At 42.7% G+C, this 15,945-nt stretch overlaps 2 protein-coding genes across 2 annotated transcripts in view; one reads left to right on the forward strand and one right to left on the reverse strand.

Moving 5' to 3' along the window:
- The first annotated feature begins 4,729 nt into the window (after positions 1–4,729).
- The window catches only part of SPATA6L (spermatogenesis associated 6 like), a 47,625-nt gene continuing 36,409 nt past the window's right edge, over positions 4,730–15,945 (forward strand). Inside the window, 5 exon segments of the mRNA XM_019463708.2 lie at positions 4,730–4,797; positions 4,992–5,036; positions 9,475–9,612; positions 12,245–12,293; positions 15,670–15,711. Of these exon segments, the coding sequence (XP_019319253.2) occupies positions 4,747–4,797; positions 4,992–5,036; positions 9,475–9,612; positions 12,245–12,293; positions 15,670–15,711 (325 nt within the window). The 5' untranslated portion in view covers positions 4,730–4,746.
- PLPP6 (phospholipid phosphatase 6) lies at positions 8,042–9,385 on the reverse strand. Its single transcript, XM_019463714.2, has one exon. The coding sequence runs from the start codon at positions 9,147–9,149 to the stop codon at positions 8,259–8,261; it is 891 nt and encodes a 296-aa protein (XP_019319259.2). The 5' UTR covers positions 9,150–9,385; the 3' UTR covers positions 8,042–8,258.

Below are 15,945 nucleotides of genomic sequence, written 5' to 3' on the forward strand. Positions count from 1 at the left end.
GTCCACACATTTTTTGTTCAATGCTTTTTGCCCCCTTAGTCCTATATTTTCGAGAGGATTTATTGCTGAGATGTGCATCTCAGATTCATACTTTTTCCATGCTGCATAATATTCCAACTTGAGGCTTAAGCATAATTGATTGAACCTGACCCTACTTAATGAACATTTAAGTGGTTTCCAGTATCTTTTTTTATTACTATTTTTTATTTTAGAGAGAGTATGAGTGGGGGAAAGGGGTACAGGGATCGAGAGAGACAGAGAGAGGCAGAGACAGAGACAGAGACAGAGAGAATCTTAAGCAGGCTTCATGCTCAGCATGGAGCCCCATTCAGGGCTTGATCTCACGACCCTGGGATCATGCCCTGAGCTGAAATCAAGAGTTGGATGCTCAACCAATTGAGCCACCCAGGCACTCCCAGTATCTTTTTTTCAAAACTGCAAATAATGCTGCAGCATGTATTTTTGTGTATGTGTGGAAGTATATCCATACACACCCATTCCTAGCAGTAGAATTGCTGAGTTGAATGAAAAATTTTGATAGACATTAACAAACTGCTCTCCAGAGAGGTTATACATGGTAGGCAGAATAATAGTCCCCAAAGATATCCACATCTTATTTCCTGGAACCTATGAATATGTTACTTTCCATGGCAAATGGGAATTAACATTACAGATGGAATTAAGGTTGCTAATCAAGATCTTAAAATAGGGAAATTATCGGGGCCTCTGGGTGGCTCAGCTGGTTGAGCATCTGGCCCTTGATTTTGGCTCAGGTCATGATCTCATGGTTTGTGGGATTGAGCTGTTCATCAGGCTCTGTGCTAACAGCATGGAGCCTACTTGGGATTCTCTCTCTCTCTCTCTCTCTCTCTCCCTCTGCCCTTCCCCTGCTCATGCTCTGTCTCTCTCTCTCTCTCAAAATAAATAAATAAACATGAAAAAAAAGATAGGAAAATTATTCTGGGTTATCTGGATGGGCCCAGAGTCATCACAAAGATCCCTAAAAGTGGAGGAGAGAACCAGAGAGGTGGAAGTGTGGGAAGGATTAGCTCAAATTTGCTGGCTTTGAAGATGGAGGATGGGAGCTAGGAGCCAACGAATGCAGGTGACCCCAGAAGCTGGAAAAACAAGGAAACGAAAAAGGCAAGGAACGCAGCCCTGCTTTTTTAGCTTTGCTTTTAGCCCTGTGAGATCTGTGTTGGATTTCTGACCCACGAAACTAATAATAACAAATAATAAATTTGTCTTGTTTTAAGTCATTAAGTTTGTGGTTATTTGTTACAATAGCTGTAGAAAAGTAATGCATAATATATATTTACACTCCTACCAACATCCATAAGATTAGAGCCTTCTTTTTTTATACATAGTTCCCTTCTCCATATGACTATTCCTTTCTACGTTATTTGAGGAATGTTTACGATTTAGTGTAAACGATTTAGATTCATGTGTTTAGTTAAATGGAAAATTCGCAACCATAATTGTCTGACTGTTACACCTTTGTTCTTTGCTAATTAACTCTTTGGAAATTTCCCATTTGGGACATGTGCCTGTTTTTTTTGTTTTTTGTTTTTTTGCAGTGGCCAGGATGTGAGCAGGATGTGCTGATGTGTTATTTCTGCAGTGCTGATATCACTGTTGACCAGCCTGCAGTGCAGAAACACTGTGGGAATAGAAGTTGTTCAGTGGGATTTGTTTTCTGCCACCAAGGTGGCAGTCTCGATGATGAACTACTCTGCAAGATGGGCCAAAGGCACTATGTATGATAGAAACTTCTACATCTCCATGGTAGCTCAGGTGACCACGGTGGGGAAAATTAACAGAGTATAAATATTCCTTATCAACTCAGTTGGTAAGCCTCCACGGCAGAGTAGCAGAAGTAGCTAGCATAATAAAAGGGAGGAATCAATCTTTATTGAGAACCTGCAAAGTGCTAGCTTACAAAGGAGGCACTTGGGTGACTCAATCGGTTATGATCTCACAGTTCAACTTTGGTTCAGGACATGATCTCGCAGTTCATGAGTTCGAGCCCCAGGTCGGGTTCTGTACTGGCAGCTCAGAGCCGGGAGCCTGCTTCAGATTCTGTGTCTCCCTCTCTTTCTGCCCCTCCCCTGCTCTCACTGTACCTCCCCACCCATCCCGCTTTCAAAAATAAAGAAAAATTAAAAAAAAAAGTGCTAGCTACAAAGTGCCATTTAGTCTGCCCTGATGTGGTGTTGGTTCCCAAACTCAGAGCTTCCCTGGGTGATATCTGAAATTGGCTCCTAGTTGTGGAGGACAGTGAGAGACTGAAGGAAGAGGCAGGCCACTCAAGATGAGTAGGTGGCAGTTTTAATAAGCAAGGGAACTTACACAGGAGGTTTGTCTTAGGCGGCCACCAGATGAGTAGATATCTGCACCCACCCACCAGAAACTAGAAGTTTATTTAGAAGCTAGAACTGGATTCAGACACATTTACGATCCAGATGGTCTCAACAGCATTTTGCTCTCTCAAGGCCTGTGTTCTTGAAATAACTCCCACTGAGGGAATGGTGGGTAGAATGTACATTCCAAGCACAGTGGAGGTGGGGGGGGTGCAGAACTTCCAGTTGCCTTGGTCCCGCCTGTGGGTCAACCAGTGGTCACGTCCTCTTGATGACCTCCTCCAACAAGTGGGAACCCCCTTTCCCACGTACGTTGAACCCTACAGACTGCCTTGATCAGCTCTGCATTTAACATCGCTTCAAAGCTATTTATTGAGCATCTGCTAAGCTAGGTATTTCGAATACAAACTCTTAGCCAGGCAAAGCGCGTAGTTTATAGAGAAAAAGAACAATCACAGGAACAAATGTGAAACTGCTATTGTGGCAGCTGCTACAAAGAGGAGATATAAATATAAATATAAATATAAATATAAATATAAAAGTAGTGAGATTCCTCCTCATCAGGAGGCCTGGGTGTGATATGTAAATCTGCATACATGTTTTTATCCATACCTATATTGTATGCCACCCTAGGTAAAAGGCACAGATTATGTAAAGGAAAGGACCTGGAAACACTGCATAGCCAGGTAGAGGAAGATGAACAGAGAGAAAGAGTGGCCAGAGAGTTGAAGGGAAACCAGAAAAGGGCTGTATTCTAGGAGCCAAGCAAGGAGAGTCCGATTAAGACTAGGAAGAACACAGGATGGGGCAGTGTGTCTGTAGAAATCAATAGGATTTCTATGCCACAGGGGCAGTGATGTGGTAGGGCACACCTGGATTCAAGTGTGGCTGTTTCCCTTTAGCCGTGTGACCTTGGGGAAAAGGCTGTTTGGTCTCAGATCCCGCATCTGTCAAACGGAGAATCTCTTCCTCCAAGAGTTAATGTGGAGATGAAATGAATTAGCATATGCAATGTGCCTAGCACTTTGCACGTTCTCAAGAAAGATCGATTCCTCCCTTCCATTGTGTCCCTGCCCACTCATTTATTCATCTATTTATTTCATCTCACTTATTCATCTATCCATCTTATTTATTCATCTGTTTTGGTTGTTTCTCTCCATGATGACTTAGCATTGGTGGTGGTAACTTACCCGTGAGGGTCAACACAGTTCATGTCCCTGTATATCCCTGCATATGTTCCTGTATATCCTGTATATCCCCGCTCTGGTCTGGGTGCCGGCACGCTGTCGTGAGTCAACAAATCAGTTCTCCGGATGTTGCAGGGGGCCAAGCACGCACCTGTGTTTCTCTCGGTATGCAGACAGACAGAGCAACAAAGATTGGATAAGGACATAATATACCTTCCTTCATCATACTGAGTCTTTCTGTTGCTGGGAAAGGAACTCCGGTTCCCAAAGAATGCCTAATTCTTGTCACAGAACATCTTTGTGCACTTGGATTTCTGCAGTGGCATAAATCTCCAAAAGTTTAGTAATAAATGACTCATCACAATTTAAGATTTCTTTCCAGAGACAGCACTGGCCCTCCCAGATTTTTCAGATTGGCTAGAAGCAGTCACTCCCGCCTCCTTTCCTGTCTTTTTGTCTGTTAAATACAGTGAATGGACAAAAAGCAATTTCCCGTACTGGTGAAAAACTTTTTCTCTGCCTGTCCCCTCTGATGGTTTTTACAGTGTGGCCCTGCCTTTGGCAACCACCGTAACTACCCACTGGGAGATAATGTAACTCCCTGCTTGCTCCCGGTTAAGTAGACGCCAGAAAAGAGAGACTGACAAATATTTCTACTGTGGCTAACGTGGAAACCAAACGTTTAAATCTCTTTCGGAATTATCCTTGTATTTCCAATAAGCAACATGTTAATTTCTTGTTATTGAAGGGGGCCATGTTTTCCAAACCAAACATAAGGACATAACATTTCGTAAGCAAGAGAGTACCTTTAGGGACAGGCTATTATATTAATTGAACTGTTAAAGAAATTCTGGGGCTTGGCGGTCTTACAGCTACTAAAAGCGGGTAGCACTTAAATGATAACGGAGCTCATGATCATATTCCCCTTTCAGAATGGACTCTGTGAACATTTTAACATAGCAATGGGGGCCATAAAGAGAGGTGATGGAGAGGGTTGGGGGAAGGGAAACTGGAGCTTTTTCAGCAGCTCAGGATCCAGCCGCCAAGCCTGCACCTGCTGGGGCTCTCCCGCCTGCGCACAGCCTGGGAAGCCCACTTCGGGCGCGCGCCGCGCTCCCAGTGGGGCAGCCGGGGGCGCGCACGCCTGCGCAGAGCCTCGCTGGCGCGTTCCAGGTGGGAGGTTGCGAGTTTGAGCGTTCATGGCAACGCGACGCTTCCGCCTTCTGGAAGCCTTGGCTCCAGCTCGCGCAGTGTGAGACCCATCCCGGTGGGAGGGACCTGAGCTGGGGCGGAGGGCGGGGGGACGGATGGCGAGACCAGGGGATAAAGGGCCTGGGGAAGCTGCTGGGAACCTTTGCCCTAGGGATTGAGCTAAACCAAGAAAAATTGGCCCAGGGCTGAGCACAAAAGGATCTTTTCATTCCAGTGCTTTTCGCCCACACAGGGGACCATGCCTCTGGAGGTGGTGGTGGAACTCCAGATCCGGGCGGTAAGAGAAGTCGACCGACCTCCATTCCTTGCCCCAAATCACACTCTCTGCCCAGGGTTCCTAAATGGTCTTGATCATTTTCACCACCTCCTACCCACCTCACCACACACATCATTGTCTTTGGGACAGATCATACCTCTCAGTCCTTAAGATCCTCTACATTGGTCTTTCCTGATTTCTTAACTCTTAATTCAGCCCAACCCCTTCCAACTCCCCCCGCCCCAACGACTTGTTAGCTTTATCCTAAATTTTTCTGTTACTTTAAAATAATGGGGGCGCCTGGGTGGCTCAGTTGGTTGTGTCTGACTTTTGATTTCCACCGAGGTCATGATCCCAGGGTCATGGGATGGAGTCCCTCATAGGCTCTGTGCTCAGCGAGGAGCCTGCTTCAGATTCTCTTTCTCCCTCTACCCCTCTCCCCTACTTGAGTGCACTCTCTGAAATTTAAAAAAAAAAAAAAATTAATAATAGCCTTGCATTAAGTCCAAGAAGAATTTTATTTTTTTCCAGGATAAAGATTTGTGAAAGAATTAAAAGAAAACAACAACACCCTCCTTTAAATAACAAGGGAAGAGTTTAATTCCATAAAGCCCAATGACTTCCTGATAATTTGCCACCTCTATGAACCAATTGAATATATTCTAAGGTATTTCCCCTAGAGATGGCTCTGGCTTGCTAATTCCAAAAGGGAAGTCAATCAACCAACACTTGTTTTATGATTGTCCACTGAATCCTGCTCAAGTGAGGTGCTTGTGGCAGAGTGACTGCATTGTTCCTGTTTGGGATCAGGCATTTCTTTTAATTCAGCTTATATTTTCCAATCCTTCCATCTGTAGTTGGTGACAGACTGTCATACAGCTTTGCCTGTCAGCTGTAGGGGCGTCTCTACTGGCCGTGAGTACAAGCGAAATGCCGACGGGTTACGGCCATGGAAGATCTGTCAGCCTCCGTACAAGTGACACGTGCTGTGCTTTCATCAGACATGCAGTTCTGAAAGATAAAAATTTCCTGGATTTGTCCCATTTTGCTAACAGCAAATAGGACCAGACTCTATCAGTTGTGCTCCATCAAATGCCAAGTCTCAAAATTCTGCAGTAAGAGGAAGGAATTCTTGAGGAGCTGAGTGATAAATCAGTCTTCCTGCTCATCAAGGCAAAGATTAAACCAGTTTGCATCTCGCTCCATTCAAACATTATTGGTTTATTTTATTTTAAGTTTTAAAAAGCATTCCTCAGTGCACGATTACAGTAAAATCAGTTTTCTAGCCTACAGTACTTAGAGTGCTTCAGAAACATCAGCTGAATTGATCTGTGCTTTAAAAGCCTGCAAAGTCAGGTCTGGACAACTAAGATGTGGGATTCCAGGGACCAGAAGAGAAGCCTAGTGTTGAGCCCCCAATATTCAGACTTGTGAACACTGCAAAGGCAATAAATGTCATTGCTTCCAAAAATAGCTGGCCCGAATATTGCTGGATTAAAACAAAGATCTCTCTAAGGTTAAACAATTAAGCAGACCACTTAGAGCTTTACAGTTGGGCTGATTCAGCGAGAGAAGAGGTAGTCCACGTCGGAAGATGTTGTGGGGATGCAAATGACTTTATTTTACTTTGAGGAGTTCCTCTTTCAGTGTGCCTCTCACGCTCAGGAGGTTCACACTTCCACCCAATCAGAACCTACTTGTCACGCTATTCTCCAGATTCTAGTGTTCACCTCTATGTGGCAGATCAAAGGCCATAATCCTTTCAATTTATAAATGTCAAAATAATTCCTCATTCTCTGAAAACACCGGTTCCACGGGTAATTTAAAGGTTCTCATTTTTCAGGGAGGACTTTCAGGGAGCATTTAAAGCACATCCCGTTTTGTGGTCTTTCCTGGTCAAAGAATAATGAGCAGAGTCCAACCTGCGTTTGGTGGTCTTTGGTCTTGTGATTTGGGGAGGCACCATGGATAAACCGATCTAAATGTAAAGGTCACCATAAAGGCAAATTTAGGAGTTAGTTATACCTTGAGCCTGGTATAGCAGTGGGTTCCCCTGATGAGTTTCAAGTTGAATACTGTTACCTAAAGTGTGCTGTGCACAGGGAAATGGGATTCTGTACGAAAAACCGTAGTATACAGGGTCATCCCTGTGGTACATATGAGAAAGCTTATGCCCTTGCACTGCAAAGAATCAAGTCATTTTCCTATTTTATTACCTACGTAGAGAAGCATCATTCTTTGTCAGTAGAGATAGTGGGCAGCACAGTCCCATCTCCTGCCATACTGGCCCCCTGCCATCACATGTGGTAAGCTCACCCCCAGACTCTTAGTTCCTGACGTCCTCAATGGGCATTTCTGCCCTCTGTCATGCCACGCTATTTGTTGTCAATAGAATCACACATTTGGTCATGGTCCCAGTCTTTCTCCACTGGCACTGTAGATATGCCCATATCTACATTAAGTGCTGCTTCTTCAAGGAAGTTCTTGGCTTGTTCTCTGAATGCAAAAAGATAACATGAGAGAGTACTGGGAGATATATATCTATTTAAAGAATTTTTGAGAAGGTAGAGGAAAGGAAAGAAAGATATATACTATAATCTCTCTTCTCGCTACCCAATCCACAAAGAGGGAAGAGACAATAAACAAAATAAGCTTATCAAGAAAATCGGGATTAAGAAGACACTGTGGCAACAGATTTTCAGGGAATCAGCGAGAAAAACCCATGCTTTAGACTCTTAAACTACTGTCTACAGTCTACCTCAGAAGAACCAGGCTTAGTAGGTGGCTCATCTGCATGTACATTTACAGAATGCAGACCATGTTTTGCTTTTTTCCCCCAAGTTCACTTTACAGGTGATACGTTGACTTACAGGATAACTACAAAACACAAAATTTACCGATGTCAACTTTTAAAAAACAGCAGTATTATAATCACCCCAGCTTGTTTTCTTTGCAGTTGTTCTGGAGATACAAACAATTGTTGAATAAATAGAGAGTTGTTGTAATAGAGAGGTTTGGGTTTTTTTTTTTTGTTTTTTTTTTTTGCTTTCCATAATATGGCTGTGGTCCAATGGCCAGCACGTTCTCCGGCCTAGCAAGCCATCAAGATGGAATGACACCTGAAATTTCAAAGGAAGCCTGAAATGTCCTTAGAGGGCCGAGCAGGAGTGCGGCTGGTTTTTGTCAGCATGGTCGCATGTGGAAACCTTCAGATCTCCTGGTGTCATGATGAATGAGATGGTGTCACTGTTGGCTCCACAGTAGGAAGAGGACCGGGGCATTGTGCGGTGAAAGCCAGCAATAGTCCACGATGCTGTACTGCGTGTAGCCCAGAAAAAAGCCAAAAGCCACGTCGGTGACATTGTGCCGCCCCAGCATGACCCTGGAGAGGCCCAAGATGAAGGCCCATAGTACCACGAGCACCCTCAGCGGAATGGCCAGCACCAAGTGGTTCAGGATGAACCGGGACACCAGGGCGGCCCTGGTGGCGTGGCCCGAGGGGAAGGAGTATTTGTCTACCGAGAGGGTGACGAACATGTCCATCTGGTTGTGGGCCGGGCGGCGCCTGCGGACCAGCCCCTTGATCAGGGCCACCAGCAGCAGGTCCAACAACAGGGCAAAGAGCAGGTTCATGAGCACCTCGCGCCCGGCCCAGCTGTCGCTCCTGGATAGGCAGTAGAGGGTCCCCAGCAGCCAGGGGATGCCGTGGCCCGAGATCTCCAGCAGCTTCATAAGGGGCCGCATGCTACCCCAGGACGAGCTCTCCCCGGCGCACACTCCCAGCTTCTTGGACAGCCACAGGTCGATGGCCAGCAGGGAGCGCAGGGCGATGCCCAGGAACGACGGGTTCAGGTCCATGCGGTCCTCCTCGGGGAGCGGGGCCGGGGGCGCCTGCGAGGGGCCCGCCCCGGCCAGGGGGAAGGAGCCGCGGCGGTGCACCGGGCTCTCGGACGCGCGGAGCCGGGTGCAGGTGGGGTCCAAGCCCGGCGCGCGGCTGCTGAGCAGGGACTGGAACTCGAACCTGCCGCCGCCGCCGCCGCCGCCGCCGTGGGCCGGGCTGCCGGGGCCGCTGCTGCTGCTCGAGGCGGAGGCGGCCAGCGGGCGTGCGTCCACGTTCCTGCGGGGGCTCGGCATCGCGGCGGGGGGCCCGGACCCCAGGACCCGACCGGCCTAGCGAGCGGCTCCCGGCCCTGCAGCCTCTTCCGCTTCCGCATTGCCATCCCCGCGGGGGCGGGGAGAAGGGCCGGCGAGAGGACGATTGTGACACCTGGCGGAGACGTGGGAGGAGACTGGCGTTTCCACTTGGGGAAGGGGGGGACGGGGCAAGGAAGGCGGAGGTGTGGGAGATGGCGGGGCGGCGAATTCCACCGCGTCCGTGCGAGCCTAGGGAACGCAGCTCCACTTCAAACACGAAACGAACCAAGCCCTGTTCTCTACTCTCTTCTTCTTTGTTTTTAAGATTTCTTGTCCAGGGGTGTTCCTTCCCGACAAGCAAGATGTGTACCTTGGGGTGTACCTCCTGAATCAGTACCTGGAGACAGACTGCTTTCCCTCTGTGTTCCCTATTATGATTCAGCAGAGCATGAGGTTTGAAAAGGTGATCTTGACTTTCTCATTGCTAAACGGAGAAATGTAGATGTTGCTGTCTGAAGATCCTCTAATGGTTCCTATAAAGAACGCGGTTCTTAAAAAGTTACTTGGTACATTTTCTTTAAAAAATGACTTGAAGCGGCCTCAGCACACCGTAGTTGGAGGAATAGCTTTTACATTGTAGGTCTGAGCCAAGTGCTGTCAACCTAGTGCTAAATACCCTGGTCGATGTTTTCTATTCTTGGAACTCCCATGGCATTTTTCTAACTGGAGCAGAGAGAGCATTTTCTCAAAGTTCCTGGAGGTGTTAGAGGCAGTTGCGTTACATTAATGACAGGGATTATCAGTGAATTATGGACCTTAGAAACAAATTGGTAGACTCAGAGAAATAATGAAAAAAAACAAAAAACAAAAACTAGATTCAAATTAGTAAAACCCTGTACCTGAAATCCTGTAACAAAACAGGCCTCTTCAGATTTACTGAGTATTCTTAGACCATACCTGGTTTATTTAGCTACAGTGATAAAGACTAGGTTTCATTCCTACGAATAGGAACATGATATTAATAGAACATTTATCAACCTGCTTCCCGCCTCAATTTAGAATATGAAGTTCATTACTGTGACTCATTGGCGGTCCTTTGAAGTTTTTGTTTTGGAATTTGGAGGTGAAATCAGTTTTAACCTTGATGAGTCTAATGATTTCCCTTCAAAATGATATCACTGAGCTGCTTCTTTGGGAGAGGGGACAAATCCGGGAAGGGCTCCAGGGTGTAGCCTATCACTTTTATCTTCAATTTTTTTTTTAACGTTTATTTATTTTTGAGACAGAGCATGAATGGGGGGAGGGTCAGAGAGAGAGGGAGACACAGAATCGGAAGCATGGAGCCTATCACTTTTAAAGGTCTGGATGGTGCTGCCCAGAAAATGACATGTTTTGAACTGAGAATGGGCGATGAGATGAGGGTTGGTTTTCCAACAGGCTAGGGCTGTAGATAATATTTTTGTACATTACAGCTTGTTTATTTAAACAGAGTCTACCAAACTGGTTAGATAAGAGAGGAGAAGAATAAATGGCTATTACCTTGGGACATACAGTCAGAATCGAAAGCAACCTCCTTCTACTAGATACTAGTAGTGGTAGGAAGTGAGCGGTGAAAATCCAGTCTATGTTTTCCCCTAAGAATTTCCTTTTTATCAAGTTTGCTTCTGTAGAAGACTTTAGAAATCTTTTTATAAGAAACCCAAGGGTACAAAGTCAAAGAAGCACAGAATGATAATTCTGTAAATGAACTTGGAGGTCATCAAGTCCAACATCCCTGATGTGTAGAAAAGGAAGGAGAGACTCACACATACTCTAGATGCCTCTCCTGCTCTCTTACAAAACTGTGCATTTAAGGTTGCTGGTCAAATATGTATCATGGGCCATTTTTCTTTTTATAAAATGTGGTTCTTTAAAAATCTGAAATACTGCCCTCATGCAGTTTGGGTTCATATTCCAGCTTTCTCCATTCGGCTCTAGTGTTCTTGGATTTGTTCTGTTCTCCAGCTGCAAATGCGTGCAGCAAGTATCAAAATCATTTTCTCGTCTCTGGACCTTCTGTGTAACCCAGAATTGAACACCCTAAAGCAATTGGATAAATAAACTGTTCATAACGAACGTATGAGACATTGTGTTTGAACAGTTCATGTTGATCATTTACTCCCCAGAGTCATACTTGAGAAAATCCTTAAACATGGATGAAGTGAAGGGATGCCATTACTGAAATATTTTAGGGGGGAAAAAAACCCTCACCCACATTTGCCCTGATACATCTAGGTCAGGAAGGCAAAAACGGATTGCAGGGGATAGCCTCCACTTTTGTAGTTAAAGCAGACCTGGCTTTAGATCAAGAGCAGATTTTAACCATGCTTACGTTTAAATACCATTTACATCAGAACATTAATGCCTGAAACCAAACTCTGGTGAAAACTTTGGTTTCATGCAGGCTTCCAGAGTTTAGGGAGACGGACGTGGTGTGCTTTCAATTTCAGTCCTGTCCCAGACCCTTTTAGCTCAAGGACAAAATAAGCAGATTTGGCATTGGCTAGGCAGATATCACAACGTTTGTCTTGTGCTTCATGATATACTTTAAACTTATGAGGCTCTCCCTCTCTCTAGTTATCTTGTTCTGTAGGAGGGTGCGTAGGTTTTCTTTTGTGTTGCACATAGAATTTGTGCTGAGGTTCCTGTTTAGCACAACCGATTGTTAGAGTCGTTTATTCAGTTAACATCACTTAATGAGTGTCCGTGGTATGCAGAATGTTTTTCTAGGTATTCAAGCAAGACTCTTTGAGGTTGATGCCAGATGTGCTTTTAGCCACAAACTGTAAGACTAGGTCAAGTTGATGACATTTTGAGCATGGGGTAGAGTCAGCTAACTCAGATTTTCCTTGTACTTGGTATTGTGTTTATTCTCATTCTATAGTCATTTGTTGAACTTTTAGCCGCATACACGTTAAAGATACTCCTGTTGAATTTTAAAATACTGTATGGCTGGAATTGACATGTGTTAATTGTTTGGAAAGATAAAACCTACAGTTTCTATAAGCATATATTAATCTTTGAAAATTTATTTTCACCATTTTTTTTCCCTGCAGGTATTTGAAAATGCAATAGATCCTGGGGCTGTAGCAGAAATTTTAGAAAGTAAGTGCTCTTAAAACAAAGCAGAACAACTATTGGGTGTATGTTATTGTGTGTGCAGATATAAAATTCTGTATTCTAATTCTGTATTGTGATATTTCCATTTTGATCCATACTTATATTCAAGAGTCTGTGTCAAATTTGAATCATGGTTTTGATTCTATTACAAACCCTTTTCTAGATAGCGATGGGATTTATTTGATGGTACACTTCTGTTTGTTTATATATTATAATTAAATGGTTTTTGTATCTTCATACAGTTATGTGACCATCATAATTTTTAAAAATTAATTAATTAATTAATATTTAAATTTACATCTAAGTTCGTTAGCATATAGTGCAACAATGATTTCAGGAATAGATTCCTTAGTGCCCCTAACCCATTTAGCCCATCCCCCCCCACAACCCCTCCAACAACCCTCTGTTTGTTCTCCATATTTAAGAGTTTCTAACGTTTTGTCCCCCTTCCTGTTTTTTATAATATTTTTGCTTCCATTCCCTTACGTTCATCTCTTTTGTATCTTAAAGTACTCATATGATACTTGTCTTTCTCTGACTAATTTCATTTAGCATCATACCCTCCAGTTCCATCCATGTGGTTGCAAATGCAAGATTTCATTCTTTTTGATCCACTCATCCATCAATGGACATTTGGCCTATTTCCATACTTTGGCTATTGTCGATAGTGCTGCTATAAACACGGGGGTGCATGTGCCCCTTCGAAACAGCATACTTGTATCCCTTGGATAAATACCTCGTAGTGCAATTGCTGGGTCGTAGGGTAGTTCTATTTTTAAGTTTTTGAGTAAACTCCATACTCTTTTCCAGAGTGGCTGTACCAGTTTGCAACCATCACCATAATTAATTTTAGGGTATTTTTATCACCATAGAAAGAAACCCTAAACCCATTCTTCCTTATCACTCCTAGCCCTAGGGCACTGCTAACCAATATTTCTGTCTCTATAGATTTGCTTATGCTGGATATTTCATATAAATGGAGTTATATAATATGTGGTCCTTTGTGACTGGCTTCTTTCACTTAGCATGTTTTCAAGATTCATCTTTGCTACAGCATGTGTCAGTATTTCATTTCTTTCTGTGGCGAAGTAGAGTTCCATGGTATGGCTGTGCCACATTTTGTTTATTCATTTAGTGGTTGAGGGACATTTGGGTTTTCTTCATGTTTGGGCTATGATGAACAACGTTGCTGTGAATATTTGTGTACAAGTGTTTTTGTGGACATGTGTTTCCATTTCTCTTGGGTCTATACCTCAGAGTGGAAGTGTTGGGTCGTATGGTAATTCTTTTTAATTTTTGGAGAAACTTCACCAAAGCAACTGTATCATATTACATTCCACCAGCAATGCGTGAGGGATCCATCTCTCCACATCCTGGTCAACACTTGTTACTTGTCCTGTTGATCGGTGGCCATTCTTGTGGGTATGAGTGAAATCTCATTGTGGTTTTGATGATTTTGAGCATTTTTTCATGTGCTGACTGGTTGTTTGTATATGTTATTTGGAGAAATATGTGTTCAGAGCTTTTGCTTATATTTTAATGGGGTTATTTGACTTTTTATTATTGAGTTGTAATATATTATGAACTTGTAACATATTGAATTCTTTGTATATTATAGATGCAAGTCCCATAGCAGATGTATGATAGATACTTTCTTCCATTCTTTGGATTATCTTTTCATTTTCTTGATGGTGTTCTTTGAAACACAAAAATTTTTAATTTTGATGAATTCTGTTTTATTCGTTTTTCTTTTTTTACTTGAGCTTTTGATGTCATACCTAAGAAACCATTACCTAATTTAAGTCACAAAGATTTATGTCTGTGTTTTCTTCTGAGAGTTTTGTAGTTTTAGCTTTTACATTTGAGCCTATGACACCTATTAAGTTTATTTTTGTAAATAGCATGAGGTAGGGGTCCACCTTCATTCTTTTGCATCTGGGTATCCAGTTGTCCTGGTCTCATCTGTTGATAAGAGTATTTTCCCCCCATTGAATAGTCCAGATACATTTGTTGAAAATCAACTGACTGTAAATATGAGGGGTTTTTTTGGATTCTCAATTGTATTCTGTGGATCCATATATCCATCATTATGCCTGTAACACACAGTCTTGATTATTGTAACTTTGTGAGGTTTGAAATCAGGAAATGTGAGTCCTCCACCTTAGTTCTTCATTCCAAGGCAGTTTTTGCTATTTGGATTCTCTTGTATTTCCATGTGAATTTTAGGATCAGCTTGTCTGTTTCTGCAAAGGAGCCAACTAGGATGTTGATAGGGGTTGCCTTGAACCTGTAGATCAATTTGAGGAATGTTTCCATCTGAACAATATCGAGTCTTCCAGTCCATGAACATGGGATATAGTGAGAATTCACTGAACGTAAGGGATTTAGAGCCTGAGACAAATGGAGGGCTTAACATTCCCATTGTCCTACTTGGAAAACCTAAAATTACAAACTGCCTTAACTGTCCGTTTCTTGGCATTTAAAATTCTGTCCTCATACATCCACATGCTTTTCATAAGTCTGCAGAGGGAGAATTTTACTTTTCTTGTATACAGACTTCTAGGTGTTTTGAGACATAATTGACATATCACATTATGTAAGTGTAAGGTATACAACATGTGGATTTGATACACTTAGATATTGCAAAATGATTACCACAGCATGAGCTAACACACTCCTCCCATCATGTAACTGCCATCTCTTTCTTGTGGTGAGAACATTTAAGACCTACCCTCTTAGCAACTTTCAAATATATAATATGGATTAGTAACTATAATCGTCTATGATTGCCACCATTATTGTCTATTTTAAAATGTATTCACTTCTATAATTTGGGGGAATTATCTTTATTGATTTTTTATTGTTATACCATTTATGTTTAAGTTACTTTCAGATTTGAATTTTACTCTTGTCCTTATAGATTTTGTACATGGGCTCACTATTTGTAAATATACTTTGCACTCGGGAAGTATAAAAAATGTTATATGTTATGTTTCATTTATATTGTCAGAGAGCATACTGTTTTAAGCAAGATAAACTTGTATAGGTTGATGGACAAGAGTTGGATTTTGAATTTTTAAAATGAGAATCTGATTTTTATGTCAGTGATTTATGGATACGTTTTTAAGACAAAATATTACATCCATGTCATCAATACTTCTTAGGGCACAAAATGTTATTTTTATGACTTAGTTACTCCCATTCTATGCCCTTGGATTACTGGGTCCAGAAATACCTGAATCCTTGTTGATATGGCATTATTATTATTATTATTATTATTATTATTATTATTATAAATGGAATGTTATGACAGTTTTGAATTTAGCAATTATGAAAAACTCTCTCATTTTTTCTATTTTAGGCTTCCTAACCAGGTTTGAATTAATACAGCTAGTATCTCCAGGTAATGTGCCCATAAATGCATTTCTAAATCAGTTTATTTTAATTTTGAAGGGATTTTGGCACGACAGAATGGGGACTGGTATTTACAAGTTGTGCTTTCTAGAACACTCACTTTCCCCCCGACCAGTGTGTTGAATTTTATCAATTCTCACAGAAGTAACTTTATGGGTCTGGTGGCAGTAAGCATAACTTAAAGGCACTTTGGCTTTCCATTTTTTCATGACTTTAATTATCA

This window comes from Panthera pardus, unplaced genomic scaffold (genome assembly GCF_024362965.1).
Source record: "Panthera pardus isolate Hobbes unplaced genomic scaffold, ASM2436296v1 HiC_scaffold_20, whole genome shotgun sequence".
In the NCBI taxonomy this organism is placed as follows: Eukaryota; Metazoa; Chordata; class Mammalia; order Carnivora; family Felidae; genus Panthera; species Panthera pardus.

What these genes read in the sequence shown, in the direction of transcription:
- PLPP6 (XM_019463714.2), bottom strand. Translation starts at nt 9,149, where the DNA reads ATGCCGAGCCCCCGCAGGAACGTGGACGCACGCCCGCTGGCCGCCTCC.